Source organism: Callorhinchus milii, unplaced genomic scaffold (assembly GCF_018977255.1).
Source record: "Callorhinchus milii isolate IMCB2004 unplaced genomic scaffold, IMCB_Cmil_1.0 Scaffold4, whole genome shotgun sequence".
Taxonomy (NCBI): domain Eukaryota; kingdom Metazoa; phylum Chordata; class Chondrichthyes; order Chimaeriformes; family Callorhinchidae; genus Callorhinchus; species Callorhinchus milii.
The window spans coordinates 17,684,736-17,710,848 of record NW_024704745.1 but is presented as its reverse complement, the minus strand read 5'-3'; the positions used below and the strand labels follow the sequence as shown (position 1 = coordinate 17,710,848).

General features: G+C 42.4%; 1 protein-coding gene and 1 non-coding gene across 2 annotated transcripts; one reads left to right on the top strand and one right to left on the bottom strand.

Moving 5' to 3' along the window:
* Positions 1-2,181: 2,181 nt before the first annotated feature.
* Positions 2,182-18,938, bottom strand: LOC103177588 (ribose-phosphate pyrophosphokinase 2). Its single transcript, XM_042334326.1, has 7 exons — positions 18,662-18,938; positions 12,688-12,871; positions 7,723-7,821; positions 6,089-6,213; positions 5,391-5,564; positions 2,592-2,751; positions 2,182-2,504 (listed from the first exon to the last, which is right to left on the bottom strand). The coding sequence occupies exons 1-7, from the start codon at positions 18,781-18,783 to the stop codon at positions 2,412-2,414; spliced, it is 957 nt and encodes a 318-aa protein (XP_042190260.1). The 5' UTR covers positions 18,784-18,938; the 3' UTR covers positions 2,182-2,411.
* Positions 18,939-25,539: 6,601 nt separating this feature from the next.
* Positions 25,540-25,612, top strand: trnak-cuu. Its single transcript has one exon. It is a non-coding gene; the product is annotated as a tRNA-Lys (tRNA).
* Positions 25,613-26,113: the final 501 nt, after the last annotated feature.

The window sequence follows — 26,113 nt, the reverse complement described above, 5'->3', positions numbered from 1 at the left end:
GCAGCATTGAGACGCTATCATGCAAAATGGTGTTATATAAATGCAAGTTGTTGCTGTCAAGTTTCCACAAAAGTCATGACGTTATGAGCGAGACCTAGGACACTAGGAAGGGGCGCAGCACGTTTAGTATTTCACAACGCATTCAGTGTTAACTTTGTGAGATTTAGTTTCACACTAAATGCCTTTAGTACCTCAAATTATGGTCATATTTCCAGCAATAGTTATCGGGCACAGCAAACGTTCTTATTCTTCTCGTGTCAAACAAATCCACAGTTATCTCTACTTGACGCAGAATCCATATTTTGCAGATCCTTTTCACCTGGAATTGCATCCTGTACTCTCTGACAAAAAAGGCGCTGCAATAAAATGACTTGCTTTAGGACGACATTTTGAATGTAAAGTTCAACTTTGCTATATCTATCTATATGGGAACCTCCATTATGAAGGCAACTCACAATTCATGCTCCTCTATAACCAACCATAAAGGAGAATTATGATGAATGTTTCCTTTGCCTGAGAGGATTCGTGAGCGATCTGTCAGTTTTGGAGCACTCTTTCAGACTTTTTGAAAACGCAGCGCAACTTACCTGTACTATAAAAGAATCTGTACTTTCAATTTCCAGAGGGGAAACTGTTGGCTTTTAACAACTTTGCTTGTTAATGGTGTAAAAACAGTACACTTCCCTAATAAAAGTGAAAAATGTGAGCAGCAGACTTTTCCCGCAGAGAAAACATTTTATTTAAAATCAGTCGTCAATGCTCCGCACATTGGTGTACATCAAACTTTCACAGAATATTTCATTTGTACATGCACTAGAATTCAGTTTCACAACCTAATTCCAGTACTGACCCGTTTTTCACCACTGATGAGAAATGCACATTCCCAGCAGCAGCAGCAAGTCATCCGACCATACTTTGTGTGTATGATGACTTATAACATCTATGGAATGTTGGCTGAATATTCAGTAACTAGTGCTGCAGTTTTAATTTTGCATCTCTAACAGAAAAAAAACTACAAACATTTCAGTTTATTTTCCATAAAAAAGAATTAACACAACCCTTTATTGGGTCTTGTGCTTTTGGTGCGTTTAAAAAAAAGCAGTAACAAATTCATAGAAATTCACTTCTCAAAAGCTTACATTTCTAAAAAATACAAAAAGCAAATACAGTAAAACTCGCAAAGTTCTTTATCAATCGTATAATCGCCTAAGTTGCACATGCATCCGAGTCTCATTCAGTTTCCTATCAAAACCACTTAAGGGTTCTTTACACTCGTCAAATTTTATAAAATCAACTCCGAACTTGTAACACCACTCCCCTACCCTCCATTACTCCTGCTCATACCGGCTGCATTGAATGGCAAGAAATGACATCCTGACCCGTCAACGCATGCGCACTTAACAGCTGGTTGCACTGAATCGCAGAAAACGTAAACCTGACCCATTACCAGGTGCGCAGAAGAACTTAATTTCCCGCTATTCAATGCGATTCCAATGCTTGCTAAATACGCATGCGGCGACGGGTCCAAACGCACTGAGGCGCTACCCTCTGTGAGGGGCGCTATATAAATGTAACTTGTGTTGTTGTTGTCAAGACGTATTAAATCACAGCAAACGTAGCCTTGACCTGTCACTGCATTCACATTTACTAGCTGCTGTGACAAAGTACCGCATTCGCACTTACTGTTGCATTGAATTAAGCATGTGGAGTGTATATTATTGATTAAATCAGATTTTGTAAATTTTATAACTTCTAGTTTGCCTGTAATTCAGGTTTCACACAACTCATACTAAATGTTATGTTCCCATTGGCTTATGTGAGTTTTACTGTAGAACTCTGCAGCCTTTTCTACGCTTCTTTTTTCATTCTGGATATGAAAATGAAGCGAGAAATAAAATGCAGTCCATAAAGCCCCTAAAGTCCTGTAGCTCAGTGGTTAGAGCACTCGCTTTGCAAGCGAGAGACCTGAGTTCAATTCCAGGAGGGGGAAACCTTGGGTAAGTTTCCTTACTCCACACAGAGCCTAATAATAATCCCTCCAAAACCAATAATAAAAATTGGTCATTTTCAATCTACGACTGTTTGTGGGACATTGCTGTGCGCAATTGCCTGCCGCGTTTGCCCACAAATATACAGTCAATTCACTTTAGTGTGTTCTGTGAAGTGCTTTGGGACGTCCTCCCGACGTGAAAGGGCTATATCAAATGCAAGGATTATTATTATAAAAATGGATAGTTGTCATGCGATCAACTTCAATTTGTACCATTATGAATGCCATTTTGTGCAGTTTGATACAAAATAAAACTCCTAAGCTAAATCTGCTTAAACAGTAAGAAATGACTACTTTTCCAGCAATGTAGCCCAGCAGCATTTTAGTTCAGAGCAATGTAGCAAAGCTAAATTTGAATGCCTTACAATGGAACATGGCTAAACAAATAGGACACGGATTCACCATTATGGGTTCTTCGTATTGCCTCAGCAAGGATCATAGATATATCAATGACCTGAAAAGGTAGGAAAAACAAACCAGTTAGGGATTGTGTATTACTGAACGCATTTCTCAATCTTTGAAAATTTGGATAGTTTTTCACCTTAATCTTTTGACAATACTTCATTTTTTCTTCCTGTGGAATGGTGTTTGTTACAACAACAGCTTCAAAACCAGCACTGTTTATTCGGGAAATAGCAGGCCCGGAGAAGATTCCGTGAGTAAGAATAGCATAAACTCTGGTAGAGCCAGCAGAGATCAACCTGAAAGATACAAAAGTGGTTAAGATTGTAAAATATGAGTTGGCCATTAGCAGAGAAGCTCTGCACAATCCGCACAACAGAAATTTTACTAGAAAACTGCATGTCCACTAAACTGCAATGAGGCTAAGGTAGCAGAACTGTAGTAACGAGCTGAAATATTTAATTATGCATGCATGTATTTGAGGCCTGGAGCACTGAACAGTGATTTATTCTGAAAGGTTATAGAGAGAGATAGATGGGAGTAAAAGTTATAGACAAACTAACTTGCATTTACATAGTGACTTTCACACAAGGTAACATTTGAAGCTTTTCACAAAGAGGGTGTCAGACCGAGCAGGGAGGGTCGGTGAGAGAGAGGGGGAACATAAGCAAGGCAGAAAGGTAGGTTTTCAGGAGGCTTTTAAAGACAGGTAGAACAGGGGTATGGCTGAGAGATTTAGGAAGGGACTTCCAGGGATTAGGGGCATAGTAGCTAGACCTGGCTGCTAATATTAGGGCGGAGAGGGTGAGGAATGTGCAGCAGGTCAGAGTTTGCAGCGTGAATGGGCTAACCAGGAGAGCGAGGCTAGAGAAAGTCACAGAGGTAGAGAGGGGTGAGGAACTGTTGGAATTGGTAGACGAGAGGGAGGATCTTGAAGTCAATCCACTGGGAGCCAACAACCTAGCGTGGATGGACTCGCAAAGCTAAGGGTGCAAACAGCCATATTTTGGATGAGCAGGAGCTTGTGGAAGTTAAAGCTGGAGAAGTCAAGTCTGAAGGCAATGAATGTGGACAAGGGTTCTGGTCACCCTGTGCGTGGTAGACAACGTGATTCTAGGTGACAAAAGATCCAGAAAAATGATCTTGGTCAGGGACTAGATGCAATTCTTGCATTTTTTGATATAGAGCCTGATTCACGCCTGCGAGACGTCTCAAAGCGCTTCACAGAATATACTGTAAAGTGAACTGATTGTATATTGTGTAGGCGAAACGCAGCAGCCAATTGCACGCAGGGAAGAATGCAAGGAAGGAAAGTTGAGGGTCAAAGAGAAACCCAAGACAGCTGAGTGAGATGGAGACTGTAACTGGGATGGCTGAGGTAATCAGAGGCAAAAGCAAGGAAGTATTGATGGGAGCTGTGTAGGATGGCTTCTGTTTTGTTGACTTTAAGCTGAAGGAAGTTGAGTCAGGCGGTCAAAACATCAATGGACCTGGAATCAAGAGTGGAACAAAAAGGTAGATTTGGGTGTCATCAGCATATACATGGAAATTTACCCTATGTCTGTGGGTCACTTCATAAAGGGAAAAGCACATAAGGCAAAAAGGGGCCTGAGAACGTAGCCAGGAGGTACACCACGGGGGACCATGCGAGAACGAGAGGAAAATCTCTTTTGGAGAAAATGAAGTTGAGGCAATGGGACAAAGGGGAAGGGGACCAGGAAAATGCATTCCTGTGGAGGTGTCCTCACCAAGAACCAGCGAGAGACCTAGAACTGGTAAGGCAGCCAATTATGAAAAGTATTTCAAAACCAGTTACTTGCACTGTAATGGTTTGAGTGATGGTTGCCATGGATCACTCAAGTTCTCTGGGTGAAAAAACTTTAAGTGTAGGTGGTAAGCTAGACTCCTTCCTAACACAACATGCATCCAACTACACAATAGAGCACCATAGATTATCTGTTCAAATGTGTTGCCTTTTAAATAAGCTTGTTGATAAAGACAAGCAATAAAAGAATTTGCATTTGTGCAATTGCTACTGATCCAACTTTCTTTGATATTTACAACAACAAATTACATTTATATAGCACCCATCGTGTCAGAAAGACGTCCCAAGGCGCTGGACTATCAGGGGTTTGGATCCGAGCTGGGAGTCAGGGTCAGAAGGGGAGAGGGGCAGGGGTGGGAGCGTGGCCGAAGGCACGGTCGAAGAGGAAGGTCTTCAGAAGGAGGCAAGAGAGGAGGTGAGGTGGAGGGATTGCTGGATAGAGTTCCAGAGTGTGGGGGCAGAGATGCTAAAAGCCCGACCGTCAATGGTAAAGCGGGAAGTGCGGGGGACCCGAAGCAGGCCGGTGTCCACCGAGCGGAGGTAAGGGACAGGCTGATATGGGGTTACAAGGTCGGAGAGGTAGGGTGGAGCAAGATGGAGGGCCTTGAGGGTGAGAACAAGGGTTTTGTACTCAATTCTCTAAGGAATGGGGAGCCAGTGAAGCCGGATAAGAATGGGGGTGATAGGTTCCTGGAGCCTGGTGTGGAAGAGGACACGAGCTGCAGAGTTCTGAATAATCTGCACCTTGTGGAGGGAAGAGTCCAGTGAGCAGGCAGTTGACATAGTCAAGCCGGGACTTAGTGAAATTGTGGATCAGGGGTTCGACGGCCTGCAGTGAGAGGTAGCAGTGGAGGGGGGGCAATGTTGCGAAGGGGTGGAAAGGCGGAATGGGTCACGGCACGAATACGGGGTTTGAAGGATAGCTGAGGGTCGAAAAGGACACCAAGGTTTTGGATTGGATCGGTGAGGTGAAAAGCGCAGCCATGACTGGTGATAGTGTCACCAGCTGAGGTGAGGAGGAGCTGCTGGGAGCAAAGCAGGAGGGCCTCGGTCTTGCCAACATTGAGCTGGTGGAAGCTGGCTCTCGTTCAGGACTTGATGTCATTTACTTACTTGTCAGCAGCATGACATATTGTTCCACAGGTGTCTGCCATGTCATCCACAAGAATGGCTACTCTGTCTTTCACATCCCCAACAAGTACCATTCGATCTACCTCATTTGCCTTTTTTCTTTCTTTATGGATCAAAGCAAATTCAACATTGAGACGATCAGCAATTGATGTCACCCTAAAGATGAAAGCACAGCACATAGCATTATGATACATCAGCCACCACATTCTATAACATGATGGCTAAACATAATACATTCAACAGGAATAAGATGGCTCATTTTACATTTATCTAGGTGGGATGCATGGAATTCTCAGTTTAGTTTGGATACTCTTAAGCATGGTGATGGGTTTCCACATGTGTCAAGACCAAAACGTTTTTATTTACATTTCAACCTTTGAGTCTCCAAAGATCTGAAATATGTATATTAAGCAGCAAATTAAATTTTTCCTTTGACAATCAAAGAAATCCAAAATACCAATCCTCCATTACATCCAAGTATATTTTGGGTATCAATTTTGGGGAAACCAAAGCTTATATCAAAAAGTGGGTTCAGAACATTGAAGCTCCTGTTATACTTTCAAGAAGTTACTTGGATGTATTATTACTGACATTTGCAAAATTGAAGTCACTGAACTTGAAAAAACTAAGGTGGTCTATATATACGTATTGACACCAAAGCAGTTTGAGCATTTGCTCACCTTTTAGCTCCTCCAGCATCTGGTGAGACAATTATACAATCTTTCCAATCTATAATGTTCTCCTTCACCCACTGCAGTACTGCTGGTTCTGCATATAGGTTGTCGACAGGAATATCAAAGAAACCCTAACAATAAAGCACAACAACAAAATAACTGGAGTGCTTTTTAACGACCAACTCTGCTGTATTCTAAACTGAAGTGAATTTCTGAAAACTCGGTCATAACTCGGCTGTGCACATAATGCTCCACACCATAAATTCTAATTTACCACTGGGAGATAAATATGTCAAATGACAAAATGCCCATCTTGTAAACATTAATTCTAAACAGTCTCTATAACAAAATATTTATTGTGTTCCAAATACCAGCGCCAACTTTAGATGGCTGATCATTGGAATTTGAACCCTGATAAACTGTGGAGTTTGGTTCCAGCTCAATAAATCAAATGAAATGTTAAATCACTAACTATAAAAACATTAAAAATGTAGACAGGTGTATACTTTTTACTTGACCCATCATACAGTGATTCAAAAGCTACATGAAAATATATCTCACAGATGTAACAACTCAGCAAGTACATGTAATGAAACAGCTCATCTCATCCATTCCAGAAGGTTTGCTTTTCAGACTATTTTTTTGCAGTATGCTACTCTTTTAGCAGGTTACTCCAGGTTAGCTGCATCCGATCGCCATTAAATACCGAAAATCTGAATACATCCTTGAACTGCCAAGCAAAACTTATACCTAAGTAGAATATTGTAAAGCTAGAGTGTGAGTTTTGCAAGATGGGTTACAAACATTAAATGTGAAGTCCTTTCTCCTTACAACTATAAAACTTACACATCATTCAGTTCATGGTCAAAGCTGAAAAGCTCAATCCAATGACTCCATCTTTTTCTTCTGCTGTTTTGAATACAAGATTCAAACAATTCCCATAGAGGATATTCGTTAAAGGAATACTCTACAGAAGGCTCTCAAATAAAACCAAAATGATAGATTTGAGAAGCTGAGCCCAATTTTCTATGAGCGCCATATAATTTAAGTAGGACAAATTTACACTTAGCCCTGCAGCAAGTTTCTTTCACTCACAGAAACATATCTGGAACTGTAGCACACTTGGAGTCATTCTACACTGAATTTCGATGAACTACAATGCACTAAAATGGTGCAGAATTATGTGAGAGCACTGATGCTGAGTCCCTGATCGCCAGACTCAACACTAAAATAAAATCTTACTACACTGTTCTCTCAGCACAGTGGATACAATTTCCAGAGAAGGCAATTAGTTGGAGTGGAGTAATCTTCTGAAAGGGCAACATATTATAAAGAAATAGATTTAATTTTAATTTAGCATCTGAGGTCAGCGCCCCTCGAGTATTCCTTTAAGGAACTTCTTAACATTATAATTCAGTCCAAAGAATGTAAACACATTTTGTGGAACAATCCTTGTAGTTTTCTGGTGGCTGTGTAAAGTAAACAGAATGTGCAATTAAAATAAAACAATACATGGTTATTCAGGTTGCACACATTAGACCCTGTGAAATTCAAGTGCACCTGCGCAAAATACAATTACTATGGTTAATACACTTTAAAAGATCTGATATTTTGCTGAAAAGAGTGGTGTTTTCACTAACCTGTATCTGAGAGGCGTGTAAATCCATGGTGATGATGTGATCAGCTCCAGCAACTGACAACATATTGGCCACCAGCTTGGCTGAGATTGGGGCACGACTCTAGAACAAAGCAGATTTCAGTCAAATAGCTAGTTCAACTCAGTTAAAAGCACTCTTCTATTCTGTCAAGCAATTATAGGAATTTCAGACATATTATTTCGTCTCCCAGTGTACATGCTGTTCAACCAAGCAATTATGTCAAGATTACCCAAATGGGAATGATCAGTGGAAATCCTTTTCAATCCTTTGTACCTAGAAACACTTGTTTTCTGGGTATTTTTCTCAAAATGCTGTACTATGTTAGTAGTCTTCCATGAAATACAGGGCTACAATTAAGGAATCCTTATCTTTATAAATGTAGGACCCAAAGCTTTCTCTGGTTAATTACAATACCACATTTATGTACAATTTTTCACCTCAAGAGGACAACTTAAAGCACTTTACACAGGTGGCTGGCACTCAGCACATCATGTCAGGAGGACTCTCAAATGTTGCACACAGCAGGTTAGCAAAAGAGGAAAATCTAAACAGAAGCTATTGGTATTGCACAACAGGGTTGAGATGTGAATTGATTTGTTCTGATATAGAAAATTATCTTTCTGGATGGCTCAATCAAAAGAAAAGGACAGTAATAATTCCTTCCCCCTGATGGGTTTCCAATTTGGTCCCAGTCTCTAATCGTAATGGTAGACAATTACACAAGTGAACAAAGTGGTGGCAATAATGTGAGACAGATTTAATATCAAATCACAATACCGAAGCAGGAAATCATCCGTGGACAGTTAATTTCATCACTTAATTCATTTTTTTTCTTAACACCTTTGATTATTCAAGATGACCTGCACTCATTAACTAGTATAAAACAAAAACTTAGCACTTCATTTTTGAAGTAGACTATTTCAAAAAGCTTTTCCATTTAGAATTGATCCGATGTCTGATTGGATACAAACCAGATCCACCGTGCTGCTGAAGTACAAGTAAAGCAAAACTTGAGTATCAGCCATCTCTGACAATGTCTCGTGATGAATAACAGTTGCCAGTATACTTCAATTTTTTCCAAAGATATATTAATTGAATGAGAGGCTTGAGTTGTGCCAGTTTAGCAATTAAATTAAGACAATTCGGGCTGTACATTCTTGCACTAAGTGACCTATGTCAACCAGAAGATTGCAAAAATTCCAATGTTTGCTAATGAAACAGGATCACCGGGAATACAATGAGATAAAACAGAAATGATGTCCAATTGTTGGTCAATTCAAAATGACATTACTTTCAGACCAATCTCTAAGTTCTGAAGGCAACAATGAACAGAAAATAATCTAATGTATGGTATATAGTATATGTATAGTAAAATTGCATTGGAATAAATTCCTTCAAAATTTTGTAAACCATCCAACTGACTGACTGCTGCAACTGAGATTTCAATTAAGAGTTGCCAGACATTAAATCCACGAACAAGTCTGACAAGGTCTGAACCCCAACCACTTCTTGAAGTAAAAAAAGGTAATTGAACATTTACAATACAAAGCAAGGTCAGTTTTGTTATCTGTTAAACTGAAGATGGTCAATTCTTAACTACAAACAAGGTAAGTTCTGTTTTGTGTGGGTCCAAATTTTGTTCCAAACTCTCAGTTGTAAAGTACTATTATACATCCCCGAACATCAGTTATATGTAAGGCAAGTTTCCTTACTCCACACGCCTAATAATAATCCCTCCAAAACAAAAAAACAATAATAAATTGGTCATTATCAATCTACGACTGTTTGTGGGACATTGCTGTGCGCAATTGGCTGCCGCGTTCGCCCACAAATATACAGTCAATTCACTTCACAGTATATTCTGTGAAGCACTTTGGGACGTCTAGAAGACGTGAAAAGCGCTATATCAAATGCAAGGATTATTATTATATACCGTAAAAAAGTTACCATTTATACTTTAATAGTGATATGAGTGAAATTTTATTCAGAACAATCTCTCACTTTTCTTAAAATTATCGGTATGTAATGCGTACGTACATATCCATAATTTTAACTGGTGTATTATAGGTAGATCATTTAAAAATATGTTGGTGAATTTCTAGACTCTCCTTGTAGCAGAAGGAAGTGAAAATGACCAATCAGTGGATATTCCTTTAATACGTTGTCGATGTTTTGTGGGCCCCAATCTATAAAGTGCCACTGATAAGAATATGAGCCACTTTATCAAAGGTTCTCTACAGGTATTTTGTAAGCACACACATGAGGCCGAGTAAGAGTACACTTACAATAGCATTTCAAGCAACTTCAAATATAGCAACAATGAAGAGTCTAGAAATTGAAACATGTCCACAAATGATGCCCATATATATAATAAAGGACATACATGACAGTCTGATGCTACAATAATAATCACCTTTGCATTTAATACAGCGCTGGTCATGTTGGGAGAATATCTCAAATTGCTACACCGGTTTTAATGTAAACTGTAATGACTATTTTGTAGGTGAACACTGCAGCCACAATGTTGAACACAATGTTCCACAGCCAATCATTAAGTGAATGACAAATTTTATTTACTTTAATTTTATCCAATGTGTAAAAAAGCAATACCGTAGTCAGCCTTTTATTTCACTCTGTATTGAACCACATGATCTTCACGGCACACAATCCCCAAACTTCAAAAAAATGTTGTCTGTAGTAGGTCAAAGAGATATGATGTAAAAAACATCAGATGTAATAATAATAATAATAATCCTTGCATTTGATATAGCGCTTTTCACGTCAGGTGGACGTCCCAAAGCGCTTCACAGAACACACTGTAAAGTGAATTGACTGTATGTAGTATAGATGTAGTATAAACCAAGCAGGTTCCCAGACATCCAAGGTATTGTAAATGGGGAGATATTGTTACATGTATTCTGAATTAAGTAGGGAGCAGCATATTGCTCTTTATCTACTCTGATCAAATTTTCAAGGAAATTTATAGAACAGCCCATAACAGGCTGTCATGTCTTTCATACCAGGAATAGAGGGACTAGATGGGTTGAGGATAGTGCAGGAAAAAACAAGATAAAAAATGTCTTCGAAAGAGAATGGGGGTACAGGATGGATTAAAAATGTAAAGCATGACTTGAAGTACTGGTAAAATATACCAGCCCATTAATGATCTGATGACAGAAACCACTTTGGTACATCAGGTAAATATGTCATGAGCTGATAAATGTTGATAACTGACAGGCAATCTGTCAGGACCACCAGCAGTCTTGAAGTCAAGGGTACAGTTGGGTGTTATCTACATGAATGTGACCAAGAAGGAAGTTTGTAGATAAAAGAGGAATAAGGAAACAGATCGAAGGAACACCTCGCATGATCGTGCATAAGAAGAAAAAGAGAAACCCATTAGAGGAGACAATAGTGAAGATGTTGGGACAGACAAGATTGGAACCAGGAAAATTCAGAAATAGTAATTCATATTATCGAAATGCACAACTGCCCCCACAACAACAAGATTTCATTTATAGAGCGCCTTTCACATTGAGAGGACATTCCAAGGCACTGGACAGTTGGGTCAGGACCCGAGCAAGGGGGAAATGGTCAGGGTGAGGGGAGAGAAGGGAGCGAAGAGGGGGTAGAGAGTCGAGAGAGGAGCTGAAGGCACAGTCAAAGAGAAAGGTCTTGAGACCGGCCTTGAAGGAGGAAAGGGAGGAGGCGGCGAAGGCACTGGGGGATAGAGTTCCAGAGCCTGGGGGCTGAGAGGCTGAAGGCCCGGCCACCGATGGCAGGGCGGTTAGGGCGGGGGATGTGGAGCAGACCGGAGCCAGAGGAACGGAGGGTACGGGCAGGTAGGTAGGGGGATAGTAGGTCAGAGAGGTAGGAGGGAGCGAGGCCGTGAATGGCCTTGTAGGTGAGGATGAGCATCTTGAATTCGATCCTCTGGGGATGGGAAGCCAGTGGAGGTGAGCGAGGGTGGGAGAACAATGTAGGTATTGAAACCACTGAAATGTATTTCAGGAGATAACCAAATTATTTTCACACTTACAACGTAGTTAGTCCCCAACGTAGTTAGTATAGATATTTCTCCCTAAATAATGCTGCAAATGGGAACACAAGTTACCAAAGTATTCCCATCCGCATCTCTGTAGCTAGAGGGAAATATATTACATTTGCTTTGGTCATTAGACCCTGAGATTTATTGTATGTAATCTGCTTTTTACCCTTTTAACATCCTGCAGTATTCATTTAGCATTCTTGTTCAACTTGTGCACGAAGCTCATTCCTAATTGCTTCCTAGCGATAACCATGCTTACATGATTTCACAGTCATTTGCTTTCATTACTCAGTCTGTCATGATCTAACCTTTTTTCTTTTACATACACTGAATATTAACTGTCGAGAATTTCTAGATATGATTATGCTCTGGTAAGTATGAACAAAACACAAAACAGCATTTATACAAATGGTTCAAGTGTCTGTTTTTTCAGAATTACTCTCAATTGCAAAATCGAATTGGTTCCTGGAAACCTAAACACTACAAAAATATGGAAATGGAAAAGCAATCAGGCCCAGTTACACCACACTTTGGTACACCATGGGACTGTGCGGTTGTACTGTGGACCTTATACCACATACTGGAAGTTCTGTAAATTTCTAGCATCTGACAGATAGAAAGCCTCCAGCAACTGCTGGAAATAAATACTCTGATGTAATTTGCTGGCTTCATACGCAGTGCAGTTTTGTGACATCAGCAGCAATCTGACAAACAGAGGTGCTGTCCGACAGCTATTTTTATAACACAGTTATATTGCAAGACTGATTTTACAGACCAAAACCACCATTATAATAGGAACTGACTGTATATTGCAGAAACTACCTTCTCAGCAGTTAGGGAAAAAAGATTTCTCCCATCACCCAAAGGGAAAGAAAGCACAAAATCAATCCAATTGGTACCTTATCCTTCTTGTCTTGTCTTGCATAAGGAAAACAGGGAATAACTGCTGTGACTCGAGATGCTGATGCAAACTTGCAGGCATTGATCATGATCAATAACTCCATCAAATTATCGTTGATTTCACCACAGCCGCTCTGGATGATGTATACATCTTCACCTCTCACACTTTCTCCAATTTCCACACTGCAAAAGAAACAAAAACCTTCAGTCGAGTCAATACTCTTGGAAAAATTATTTGCACCAAAGTAGAATAATGAAATTTGAATACAAAGAGCTTTTTCATTAAACAAAAGTCTTATAGCTTCAAGCCATCATTCAAGGTTATAGATATGCTAGATATGCATTTGTTCCATGACACAAATGACCAATTTTATTTGGGAAATTGTTGGCCAGGACACTAGGAGAATAGTGTAGAGCCACAATACAGTGCTCCCTCAGCAATGAAATGAATGGTGTGAAGCTAAATTATGAGTTCAAAGTCAAAATGTGGGGCTTGAACCTACAACCTTTTGACTCAGAGGCAAGAACAGAACCAATTGAGACTACATTTTGAATGAGGCATTAAAACTAATCTTAACCGTTGTTGCATTTCAAAATGCATGTTACATTAATAAGAAGTTATCTATTGACAATCCATATTCCAAAATGTCCCAATTGTACAATTCTGCAACAGTGTCGTTTATGTGCTGATAGTAGATACAAGAATATACTTTGAAGATTATGGCATACTTCAATGACATTGGAAACCACAAATAATTTTTTTCCCCAAAAAACATGGTAGGACAGAACTCCTGTAATTCATGTTTAATTGAAAATCGGTAATCTTCATAATCAGCACTTAAATGCCATGCTTATCTACCGATAATCTAATATTCCCCAATGAATTTTAAATGTTCAATGCATCAGCCAGCCATTGGATGGTCAAGAGAACTGAAAAAAAAAATGGGCGTTACCAAGAGTTCATAGAACTCATAGATTCTCATCTACTTCTAAGAAAAATGACACACATTTAGGCAAGGATCACGAGAATACAGCAGACTGCTTCAGAAAGTGAAAGACAGTCAATTGAGCCATTCAGGAGCGATAAGAGTATTATGAGAATACAAGAAGGCTATTCACTGCTGTATGAGAATGTACAGTACTTCAGAAGTAAGGACATTCAGGAATACAGAGCACAGCATTAAAAGTAGCTGAAAAAGACTTGCATTATTTTTAAACTATAGGATTTCATGTCTCAAAACGAGGAATGAGTGCTACATTTTGGTACAGTCAAGATCATTTAATAGTGTCCCGACAGCAGACTTACATCAGGTCACCGTTAACTTTCTTAGTATTTTTTTAAAAAACAAAAAGACCACAACCTCACCATCTGAACATCTCTCCGCTTTACGTTTCATCCAAAGGATGGCACATCCGACAATGCTACATATCCCCAGCACTGCATTGGAGTGTCAGCTTAGACTATACGAGTTCCAAGTACCGATATGGGACTTGAACCCACAACTTTCTGATAAGGAGATGAGAGTGCTAATAACTGAGCTTCAATTCAAAAGAGAAGGGAGTTTGCCCCCCAAATAAAATTGGTCATTTACTTTATGATTATTTGTGGGACATTGCTACATGCAAATGTGCTGCTGCGTTGGCCAACAAAATACAGCCATTATACTTTACATAAATCCCGTGCAGCGCTTTAAATATCCTCCAGACATGACAGGTGCTAAACCAAGTGCAAGGATTAGGATAATAATATAATATGTAACTATACTATAATATTTTTCCTATTGTTTTAACCAAGATGCCATACATCTTTCCAGCATTTTCACAATAACTAAAACTTAGAAAATGGATAGAAAATCATTTAAATAATGAAGGGATTGACAAACTTGATACAAAGTAGACACTTCCCTCTAACAGAAGGCTCTGACACTAAGGGACAGAATCATAAAATTTGTGCTAACAGCGTTAGAAAAAAAGTCAGGAAAGTTTCTTCGACATACTTGTGTACTGCTAGAGATGCAGAATCAATTAAGATGTTTAAAGCGAGATAAATGGATATTTGGGGCGTTACGGCTCCTCTCTGGCCTATCCCTCAAACTCATCAAAACAGTACGCAACTTTTGACATTGATCCTTAGCAATCGTTCCTAAGTCATTTTCAACCCTTGACCATAGCTACTTTCCTTGACCTCCGCTACATTGCCAGCCCCCTGCGCCACTTCTTACCAAATGCCACCAAAACCTTTATCTATGCTTTAGTCAATTCCCGCTCTGACTCCTCACTGAATGCCCCAGTTCCACCATCCACAAGGTCCAGTTAATCCAAAACTTGGCACAAAAAACATATGCCGATACCATAACTCTAATTCTAAATACAGGCCTTTAATCTTATATTTTAAAAGTTAGATTCAGCTCAGCATAATGCTAACACTGACTTCTGTCAGTGCAGCAAGCGCTGGCTTTGCTTTGAATCAGCTGCAGTATAATTGATCAGTGCATTTTGTAGTAACTAACTGTACCACCACTCAATTTCGCAGGTCCAAAAAAAAAGCTGAAAGCTGAAAATACATTTTCATCCCTAGAAGTATAAATCAAATGCCAGTAAGTAACACTCCATTGCCACATAGTGATTTACCCACGATCCACAGAAATAGACACATAACCCAACTCAGGTCTCTGTTCACAAAGTGCTGCAGCGACGCACTTGCCAATGCAGTATAAACTACAACTTTAATACACTTTTAATGTATGTAGAAAGTCTTATGAACTCAAATAGTTTTTACAGAAAACTTAAGTCAATTATACAAAGAGGAATAACCATGAAAGCGTTTGCGATAAGCTTCAGAGCAAATACATTAATCCATCTTACAAAAACAATCACTACATTGAAATGTATCTGAAGTACTTTCACTGAGACACTTTGACATGACACTACTATAAAAATGCGAGTTCTTTCTTCCTCCTCTAGATTTTGATCACTCATTTCAAATGTGCCCATTTTATATCTTTTTATTTCAGCATCAGTTTTCATTTATATTAGTCACAATCAATTTTTCCAATACAATACGTAATAATCCTTAGATTTGATATAGTGCCTTATTATCTCTTCAAGACGTCTCAAAGTGCTTCACAGAATATACTGTAAAGTGTAGTTACTGTATAATTTGTGGACAAAACGCAACATCCAATTGCACACAGCAGTGTCCCAAGTTTTGTTGTGCTTAATTAATTTTAAAGGAATGGAACCTTTACTGATCAGGTCATATCGCACTTGGCAGACTTAAGTAGGCTGTCTACTCATGTAAAAGAGTTATAAGCTTCTTTTGTACAAAAGTTACAAAATCATCAGCAAAGTACTTTATCCAAGTCGAAGTCAGTAGATTATTCCAAAATCCTCCACCAAAAAAAAACCCTTCAGTCTTAAATGACTGGCTGCATACTCTGCTACTTAGTAACAGCTCAGGCAGCTTCAAGTTAACTGTTGAGAGGGGACAGAAATCAAGCAAATTTCCTTCATGATTAGAACTCTATAATCCATAGAACCTGCTTTTACAATCCCTCCCTCCAATGGGCAATAAACAGTAATGTCTTGGTGCCCATTGGATGTCAAAGTCGTTGAACAACAACAACTTGCATTTATATTGTGTACTTGTCTCAGAGTGCCGATGTATTTTGTTCGACCCTCAACTGCCTTTTCTTCCCCACATCCAAGCCATGACCTGCTCTGCTTTCCCTCACCTCTGTAACATCGCCCGACTCTGCCATTACCTCACCCCTCAGGCCGCTGAAACTCTTGTTCATGCCTTCATCACCTCTAGGCTCGACTATGCAAACGCCCTGCTTGTCGGCCTTCCCTACTCCTCCCTCTACAGACTGCAGATAATCCAGAACTCTGCAGCCCGTGTCCTCTCCTGCACCAAACTCCGTGTCCCCATCTCTCCCAACTCCATTAGTTCCCTATCCTTCAGAGGATGCAGTTCCAAGATCCTGGTCCTCCTCTACAAAGCCTTCCATGGCCTCACCCCACCGTACCTCTGTCACCTCCTAAACCCCTACCAACCCGCCCGCTCCCTCCGCTCAGCCGGCTCTGGCCTGCTCCTGCACCCGCCCTCAGCCATTCTGCCCCTAACCTCTGGAATTCTGCCCCCCAATCACTCCGCCTCGCCCCCTCCTTAGCCTCCTTCAAGTCCCGTCTCAAAACCCTCCTCTTCGACCATGCCATCGGTCACCCCCCCTTCCCCTCATCTCCCCCTGACCCCAGATCGGGTCTGAAATGCTGTACACTGTCCAGCGCCTTGGAACGTCCTCCCAACGTGAAAAGCACTGTACAAATGTAATCTTGTTGTTGTTGCTGCTCCCCCGAGTCAAGGGGAGAATCCTAGGCACGGTCAAAGAGATGGGCCTTCAGGTGGGTATTAACGATAAAGAGGGAGCAAGTGGATAGGAATTGAGGCAGGTAGTTCAAGAGATTCGGGGTATAGTTGCGAAAGGCACAGATGGTGATGTGGAGGAGTCAGTGAGACTGTGAGGTGAGAAAGGGGTGGGCAGAGGAATGGTGTCAAGAGCAGGTCAGAGAAGAGGTAGGTGCTAAGACATGAAAGGATCACTAATGGCGCTGTTTGGCTTGCACCTTGTGCTGAAGGTGTCCCAACAACCACTGGAAGCACTCATGCTTCCAATTGACCCGTAATAACGTTGGGTGTGATTTGATATACCCAACTCACCACATGGTAATGGGACACAACTATATTCTGCCACTCCTGCAATGCAAGAATAAGAATCCTTGCATTTGATACAACACCTCATCGTGTGGCCGAGGTATCTCAAAACACCTCACAGGAATTTATAGACTTGTGTATTTATTTATAGACACATAGGGAGAAATATCCATGTCCTGGAGCTAACATTTATCTGATGGCCCTTCTCCCCACTGGAATCTACATGGTCCCTAGTTTCCTCACCCTTCTCCCCACTGGATCAATCTCTTTCTCCCCCTCCCTCTCTCTCTCCCCGGGTCTCCCTCTCTCTCCCTTCCCTTCACCACAGTTTCTATCTCTCCCCCCCAGGTCGGGAGACACTGCTGTGCGCAATTGGCTCCCGCGTTTCACCCACAAATTATACAGTGTATTGTGAAGCGCTTTGAGACATTTCGAAGATACGATAAAGCGCTGTATCAAATGCAAAGACTATTATTATCATCATCTCCCTCCAGGGTCTCTCCCCCCATCCACCTCGGGGTGACTCCCCCCCCCCCCCGGGGTGACTCTCCCACCCCCCCACCCCGGGGTGACTCTCGCCCCCCCCCCCCCGCCCCAGGGGTGACTCCCCCGCCCCGGGGTGACTCTCCCTCCCCCCCGCCCCCACCCCGGGGTGACTCTCGCCCCCCCCCCGCCCCAGGGGTGACTCCCCCGCCCCGGGGTGACTCCCCCCCCCCCGCCCCCCGGGGGGACTCTCCCACCCCGGGGTGACTCTCCCTCCCCCCCCCGCCCCCGCCCCAGGGGTGACTCTCGCCCCCCCCCCCGCCCCAGGGGTGACTCCCCCGCCCCAGGGGTGACTCTCCCCCCACACCCCGGGGTGACTCTCCCCCCCTCCACCACCCCGGGGTGACTCTCCCCCCCCGGCCCCGGGGTGACTCTCCCCCCCCCCCCGCGTGACTCTCCCCCCCCCCACCACCCCGGGGTGACTCTCCCCCGGCCCCCACCCCGGGGTGACCCTCCCCCCACCCCCGGGGTGACTCTCCCCCCCACCGCGTGACTCTCTCCCCCCCGCCCCCACCCCGGGGTGACTCTCCCCCCCCCCGCGTGACTCTCCCCCCCCGCCCCCACCCCAGGGGTGACTCTCGCCCCCCCCCCCCGCCCCATGGGTGACTCCCCCGCCCCAGGGGTGACTCTCCCCCCACACCCCGGGGTGACTCTCCCCCCCGCCCCCACCCCGGGGTGACTGTCCCTCACGGTCACTCACTCACTCCCTCACTCACCATGTCTCCTGGTTGCTGAACTTCTTGGTGACCACTTTGCCCAGCTCGAGCCCCAGCCGGTCGGCCACGCGCTGCGAGAGGTCCTGGTGGGAGCTGCCGCTGAAGAGCACGATGTTGGGCATGATGGCGAGCGGCAGTGGGGGACGGGGCCACCGGCACTGGTTGTTACACGCGTAGGAGGCCAGTGTACGCTCGGGGCTCACAGCGCAGCGACCGCCATCTTGAACACCAGGCGCGCGGGAGGCGGGGCAGCCCTGCTCCTGCCGTCAATCAGCGCGTCACAATCCCCGCCCCGCCCCCTCCGCCCCGCCCCGCCCAGCCCAGGCCACGCCCACTGCCGGGCACACGCTGCCTGCCAGGCAGTCGCCCACACCCGCTGCCAGGCACACGCTGCCTGCCAGGCAGTCGCCCACACTCACTGCCAGGCACTCGCCCACACCCGCTGACGGGCACACGCTGCTTCACCCACTGCCACTCACTCTCACCCACTGCCAGCCAGGCAGTCACCCTCTGCCAGTCACACTCACACACTGCCACTCACGCACTGCCACTCTCAGCGGATGATGCTTGTAAGCGCCTTTCTTGTCGAGACGACACCTCAAAGTGCTTCACAGAATTTACTGTAAAGTGGAGTGACTGTATTTTGTGGGCGAAATCCGTCAGCCAAATTGCACGCAACAATAACCCACAAACAGCCATGAAGTGAACAACCAATTAAATCTGGAGAAATGTTCTTAATAATAATAATAATAATCCTTGCATTTGATATAGCGCTTTTCACGTCGGGAGGACGTCCCAAAGCGCTTCACAGAATATACTGTAAAGTGAATTAACTGTATATTTGTGGGCGAACGCGGACGCCAATTGCGCACAGCAATGTCCCACAAACAGTCGTAGATTGAAAATGACCAATTTATTATTGTTTTTGATTTTGGAGGGATTATTATTAGGCGTGTGGAGTAAGGAAACTTGCCCAAGGTTTCGCCCTCTGCCTGGAATTGAACTCAGGTCTCTCACTTGCAAAGCGAGTGCTCTAACCACTGAGCTACAGGACTCCGTGTTTCTTCCGGACACGGAGAGAAACACCTACTTTTGAATACAGGAGGACCATGGCAGATCGTTGATGTAGATTGTAAATAGCTGAGGCCCAAGCACTGATCCTTGTGGCACTCCACTGGTCACATCCCGCCAATCTGAGAAGGACCCGTTTATCCCTACTCTTTGTTTTCTTCCCGTTAGCCACTCTTCGAGCCATGCTAATATATTGCCTTTAATTCCATGGGCCCTAATCTTGTGAATCAACCTTTTATGCTGCACCTTATCGAATGCCTTTTGGAAATCTAAATACACTACATCCACTGATTCCCCCCTATCTAATCTACTTGATAAGTCCTCAAAAAAATCTAAAAGCTTTGTTAAGCATGACTTCCCTTTTGTAAAGCCATGTTGACTCTGTCTAATCATATTGTGATCCTCTAAGTATCCCACTACGACATCCTTAATTAAGGCTTCTAGAGTTTTCCCTACCACCGATGTCAGACTAACTGATCTATAGTTCCCCATCTTTTTTCTCCCACCCTTCTTAAATAGTGGTGTGACGTTTGCGATCTTCCAATCAATGGGAACCGTTCCAGAATCCAAAGAATTTTGGAAGATCAGACACAAGGCCTCCACTATCTCATGAGCTACCTCTTTTAAAACCCTAGGATGCAAACCATCAGGTCCAGGGGATTTGTCACTTTTTAATGCCAACAATTTCCCAAGCACCAATTCTTTGCTAATGTAAATTTCCCTAAGTTGCTCCCTATCATTAGCCTCTTGGTTCATCTCTATTTCTGGTAAACTTCTTGTGTCTTCTAACGTGAAGACAGAAGCAAAGTATTTATTTAGGGACTCTGCCATATCCTTATCCCCCATTATAATTCCTCCTGTCTCTGCCTGTAATGGACCCACATTTACTTTTGCTAGCCTATTCCTCTTAATGTATTTATAAAATCTCTTACAATCTGTCTTAATGTTCCTAGCATTCCTTGCCCTCATAATCCATTTTCTCACTCTTAATGAGCTTTTTGGTTTTCCTTTGTTGGTCCCTAAAACACTCCCAGTCCTCAGGTTTGCTACTCTTTTTGGCAGTTTTATAGGCCTTTTCTTTTAGTTTTATACTTTCTCTAACTGCTCTAGTTAGCCACGGATGCACTGCTTTCCCTGTGGTACTCTTATTCCTCAAGGGAATATATGACCGCTGAGAATTTTGCACTACATCTTTAAACATTTGCCACTGTTGGTCTATTGTCATATCCATTAATCTAATTCCCCAGTCTATTTTAGCTAATTCTTCCCTCAAACCTGCAAAGTTAGCTTTATTTAAATTTAAGACCCTTGCTTCGGATTTGATTACATCGCTCTCTAACTTAATACTAAATTCTATCATGTTATGATCACTCTGCCCTAGAGGAGCCTTAATATCTATATTACCGACTAGCCCTGTTTCGTTACACAAAACAAGGTCCAGGGTGGCCTGTCCCCTAGTTGGTTGCTCGGCATGCTGCTCCAGAAAGCTATCTCTCATACATTCTATAAACTTCTCCTCTACCCTACTTTTGCCGATTTGGTTTTCCCAATCTATGTGAAGATTAAAATCACCCACTATTACTTTACTACATGCTCCTCTAATTTCTTGATTAATACCCTATGCTATTCTGTGATCACTGTTTGGGGGTCTATAAACTACTCCCACTAATATTTTCTGCCCCTCGTTATTTCGTAATTCTACCCATACGGTCTCTACATCCTGGTTATCTGATTTGAAATCCTTCCTCTACTGTTTTTATTCCATCCTTTATTAACAAGGCTACCCACCCCCACCTCATTTTCCACATTGTCTATCCTTCCTATAAGATGAAAACCCCGGAATATTTAACTCCCAGCCTAGATCTCCCTGTAACCATGTCTCAGTAATGGCTACTAGATCATACCTGTTTGCATCTACCTGTGCCTTTAATTCATCTATCTTATTCCGAATTATTCTTCGTGCATTCAGATATAGCGATTTTAATTTCTTACCATTTCCCCTGCTCTCTGATGCCCTATCTTCTTTACTAAGCTTCTTACCCCTCTTTGACCTATTCTGTTTATCTCTCACTATTCTGTTCTGCCACCTTTAGTTTTTTTAATATTGCTGGCTTGCTCTTATTTCTAATTGTATCCCCCCACCCCCCCTTTACTAGTTTAAAGCTTTATTTACCTCCCTATGTATTCGGTTTGCTAGTACATTTGTTCAAGCTGATTTAAGTGGAGCCCATCTTTTTGACCCCAATACTCGTGCCAGTGATCCATAAAATGAAACCGCTGCGTTCCGCACCATTCCCTCAGCCATGCATTTAACTCTCTAATTTGCTTATTCCTGTACCAATTTGCACATGTCAAAGGCAGCAATCATGATATCACTACCTTTGATGTTCTTTGTTTTAATTTAGTTCCCAGCTCCTTGAACTCCCTCCTCAAATCATCACAACTATGCCTTACATATGTCATTGGTACCTATGTGAAGTGCCGCTAATGAATCCTCGCCCTCATGTTTTAGTTTCTCCTCCAGCCCCGCTGAGACGTCCTTCACCCCGGCCCCAGGAAGGCAACAAAGCCTTCGGGTCTCCCGGTTGTGATTGCAGATAAGTGTATCTGTCCGCCTGATAGTCTCATCCCCAATTACTACAACTTTCTGTTTGTTTCCCCTAATATTGCAATCACGTTTTCCTTCCTCCTCACAGGATCTCATACCTGTTGGCCAAGGTTAAAGCCTGAGGCTTCACTGCCACTCTCTCTGGTGTTCCCTTAACCTCCTGCCTGTCAGACACCCTATCCTGTCCTTGGCTGATACTAGTATCTATACATTCCCTGAGCCTCAGGGGAGTGACTGGCTCCAGGATGAAACTATCCAGGAAGCACTCACTGTCCCTGATGCTGCGCAATGTCTGCGATGTCAGACACTCTGAGCTGGAGCTGCCTCAGTTGCAGACATTTGCTGCAGGTGTGGTTGCGGGGGCTCAGACTGCCCTCCAGCAACTCACACATGTTACAGTCCTCACACAACACCTGCCTCGCCATTGTCACCTCTCCCCCCACTGTGAATTAAAGTTTTATTTAATTTATTATTGTTATTTTTTAAAAGTTAAATTCTTAATTAACTTTTTTTTAAAAATATTTTATTTTTAGTGTTGTTAGTTAGTAATTAGTGTTAGTTTACTGTTAATTAGTAGTTAGTGCTGGTTTACTGTTAATTAGTAGTTAGTGCTGGTTTACTGTAAGTAGTTAGTGTTAGCTTACTGTTAGTTAATAGTTAGTCCTAGTTTACTTTTAGTCAGTAGTTAGTGTTAGTTTACTGTTAGCAGTTAGTTTACTGTTAGTAGTTAGTGTTAGTTTACTGTTAGTTAGTAGTTAGTATTAGTTTGCTGTTAGTTAGTAGTTAGTGTGAGCTGTTAGAATATTTTGATTGTGACGTCGCTCTGACGTCACTTTTTAATTTTCCTGCTGGTCGCTTGTTGTTTTATCGCTCTCCTGCCTCTGCTCCTGACTGGCTGACTGCTCTCCTCGCTGTGGCTTTTATCCCCACCGCCCCTCGCTCTCCTGCCTCTGCTCCTGACTGATGTCAGCGCCCGAGGAACGGAGGCTCTGACAGGAGCCAAGCAGGAGGGCCTCAGTCTTGTTGATATTCAACTGCAGAAAGTTAGCTCTTATCAAGGACTTGATGTCTGATAGGCAGGCTATGAGGAGAGCAGTGGTCCTGGAATCGAGGGTGGAGGCAGAGAGGTAGAGTTGGGTATCATCCGCATACATGTAGAAGTTGACCCCATGTCTGCGGATGATGTTACCAAGGGGGAGCATATAGATATTGAAAAGGAGAGGACCAAGTCAAGCGACCTGAGGGACGTCACATGTGATTGTGTGGGGACTGGAGGAGAAGCCAATAGTGGCGACAAACAATCGTGGATTGAGTGACTGAATTATTATTATAATTTTTTTAAGCAATTATTACCCCTCCAAAAGCGATCCGCCAATCGATCACTTGGTAAACAGTGGCGTGTGGAGGAAGGAAGCTTGCTTAATGTTTCGTCCTGCCCGTGAATCAAACCCGGGTCCTCTTGCTTGCGAGGCGAGTGCTCTAACCATTATGCTATAGGAGTCCATATAGGAACACTATATTATATAGCAGTGATTTGGGACATCCTCCCGACGTGAAAGGCACTATACAAATGTAATTTGTTATTGCTGTTGTTATGGACCAACAGTTGTTATGGCTGATACATCCAGCTTTCTGCTCCAGTAGTTGTTAAATCTACCTGGCATGGACTCTTCAAAATACAAGGCAGCTTTCCATATTGGCTCTGGTTTCCCATCTACCTGGAAAACTTCTCAAGCACGGCACAGGCTCTTTAAGAACCCTGTGTCTATAGTTGTACGTTAATAGCAAGTCAAAAACTACATAATTCAACAACAATGAGATGTCATGGAGACTAATTTACAGGGTATGATCTTACTTTTCACTGCAAATATAGTCTTTTATAGTTTAAACTGCAACTATTTTTCAGCCAGGGGGATAAACTACCTATTTAAATATTCTCATCATTAGATTTCGGCTTGAAATGAACACTGCCAGTGACAGAAGTGAGAGCAAGAGAAGTTTCAGCAGTAAAGCATCAGCCAAAGGCAACTTCAACATTTTGTTGAAAACTTACCACAAATTATGTTGCCCATGGAGAAGATAATTTCAGATGTCCAAAAAAGGAGACTAAAAGGGAATAATTCATTTCCAGGTGCTGTCATGGTCAATAATAAATAATAATAAATGTTATATTGTGTCAGCCCTATTCATCAAATGGATACCCAGGCGGGGTTGATTACTGTTGTGAAGGCAGGCTTGAAAAACTGGAACCGTTTTTGTAGAGATAAATAAGAAGAGATTTATTAGAGGAATTCAAAACATTGAAAGGTTTCAAAAGAATAACTAATAAATAATTAATTCTGCTGGTTGGTAAATTGGTAAACAAGAAGGTGTAAACTCAGTACTGTCACTGGAAGAGTTAAGGAGAAGGAAAGTTTTCATGCAGAGTGTTAAAAGAATGAAGAACAATGTTAAAAGGTACATGAAAGAAGATAATTACAACTAGTTTACGTACATCTACCTAATGAGTAGCTGGACAAGCAGCGGTAAGTGTGCCAGACAATGCTTTCAATTCCAAACTATGCAATTTTAGCTGGTTAAACGCCAGCAGTACCCTCAAAGCATACTCAGTGGTCTCCAATGTTGGCTCTTGCCAACCTGTGCCTAATACTCTTTGGAATTAGGCAAGGAATGTGAACTCACTCCAGGGGGTGAATACGCATTCCATTCCAGTCGTAGGGAAATTTCCATATGTAAGTGGCATACACGTGTGAAACTCTCCATCTGATTTGGATGTTCTTAGGCACGGTATTAGGTATATCGGGAAATTTCCACAAGTGTCCCTGTGAATGACTCTCAATTTTTAAAAAAAAAAGATTTGCTGAAAATGCAGAAATGCAAGATATTAACTGTGAATTTTTTTACAGGGAAAAAAATCAAAATTTGTTGCAGTTGTTTTATGAATTTTGGTGAGCCCCCCACAACCCCACAAATTGCCCCCCCATTTTACATAACAGTCCCAAGCCCGTTGGCGGAGACAGTCTACCACTGCTGATGGGTTCTGCATACATCAGACATCTAGCTATCCAGACACAATTGAGGACCAGCACAAAGCGCAGCAGTCTAATTGGCCTTCTGTGCTGTAATTTCCATGATTCTCTGATTTTTTGCTTCCTGCTCAAGGCAACACAGATACTGAATGCACTTAATATTATCCTGGAGTCCTGTAGCTCAGTGGTTAGAGCACTCGCCTCTTAAGCGAGAGGACCTGGTTCGATTCCCGGGCAGGGCAAAACGTTGAGCAAGTTTCCTTATTCCACACGCCTCTGGTTACCGAGCAGTAAGTAAGAACCTGATTGTTAGTTGATTGGTGGATCGCTTTTCCAGGAGTAATAATCCCTTCAAAAATAAATAAATAATAATTATTTGGTCACTCAATCCGCGATTGTTTGTGGAACACTGTTGTGCACATTTCGCCCTTAAATATACAGACAATTCACTTTATTGTATGTTCTGTGAAGCGCTTTGAGACATCTAGAAAACACGATACAGCACTATATCAACTGCAAGATTATTATAATTATTATCCTTTCCTGTAGTTAACCGGAGAAGCATAGGGTAAGGGTACCATTGTCTTCTGTTTTATGGATTCTTGGTGTTCTAGTGAAAAAATTAAACCTTAATTTTAAACCTTGATCAATAACACAGGCAGCAGCTACTCTGGTAGCAGCTCAATAAAACTTAAAGTGCTTTTAAAATCACTAATTGGCTTCAGTTTGTATGTGACATCAAAG

What these genes read in the sequence shown, in the direction of transcription:
- LOC103177588 (XM_042334326.1), bottom strand. Translation starts at nt 18,783, where the DNA reads ATGCCCAACATCGTGCTCTTCAGCGGCAGCTCCCACCAGGACCTCTCG. An exon ending in GATGCTGGAGGAGCTAAAAG is followed by an intron (nt 5,565 to 6,088) that starts GTGAGCAAATGC and finishes TTTCATCTTTAG; the next exon opens with GGTGACATCAATTGCTGATC. An exon ending in AGTATTGTCAAAAGATTAAG is followed by an intron (nt 2,505 to 2,591) that starts GTGAAAAACTAT and finishes CTACCTTTTCAG; the next exon opens with GTCATTGATATATCTATGAT.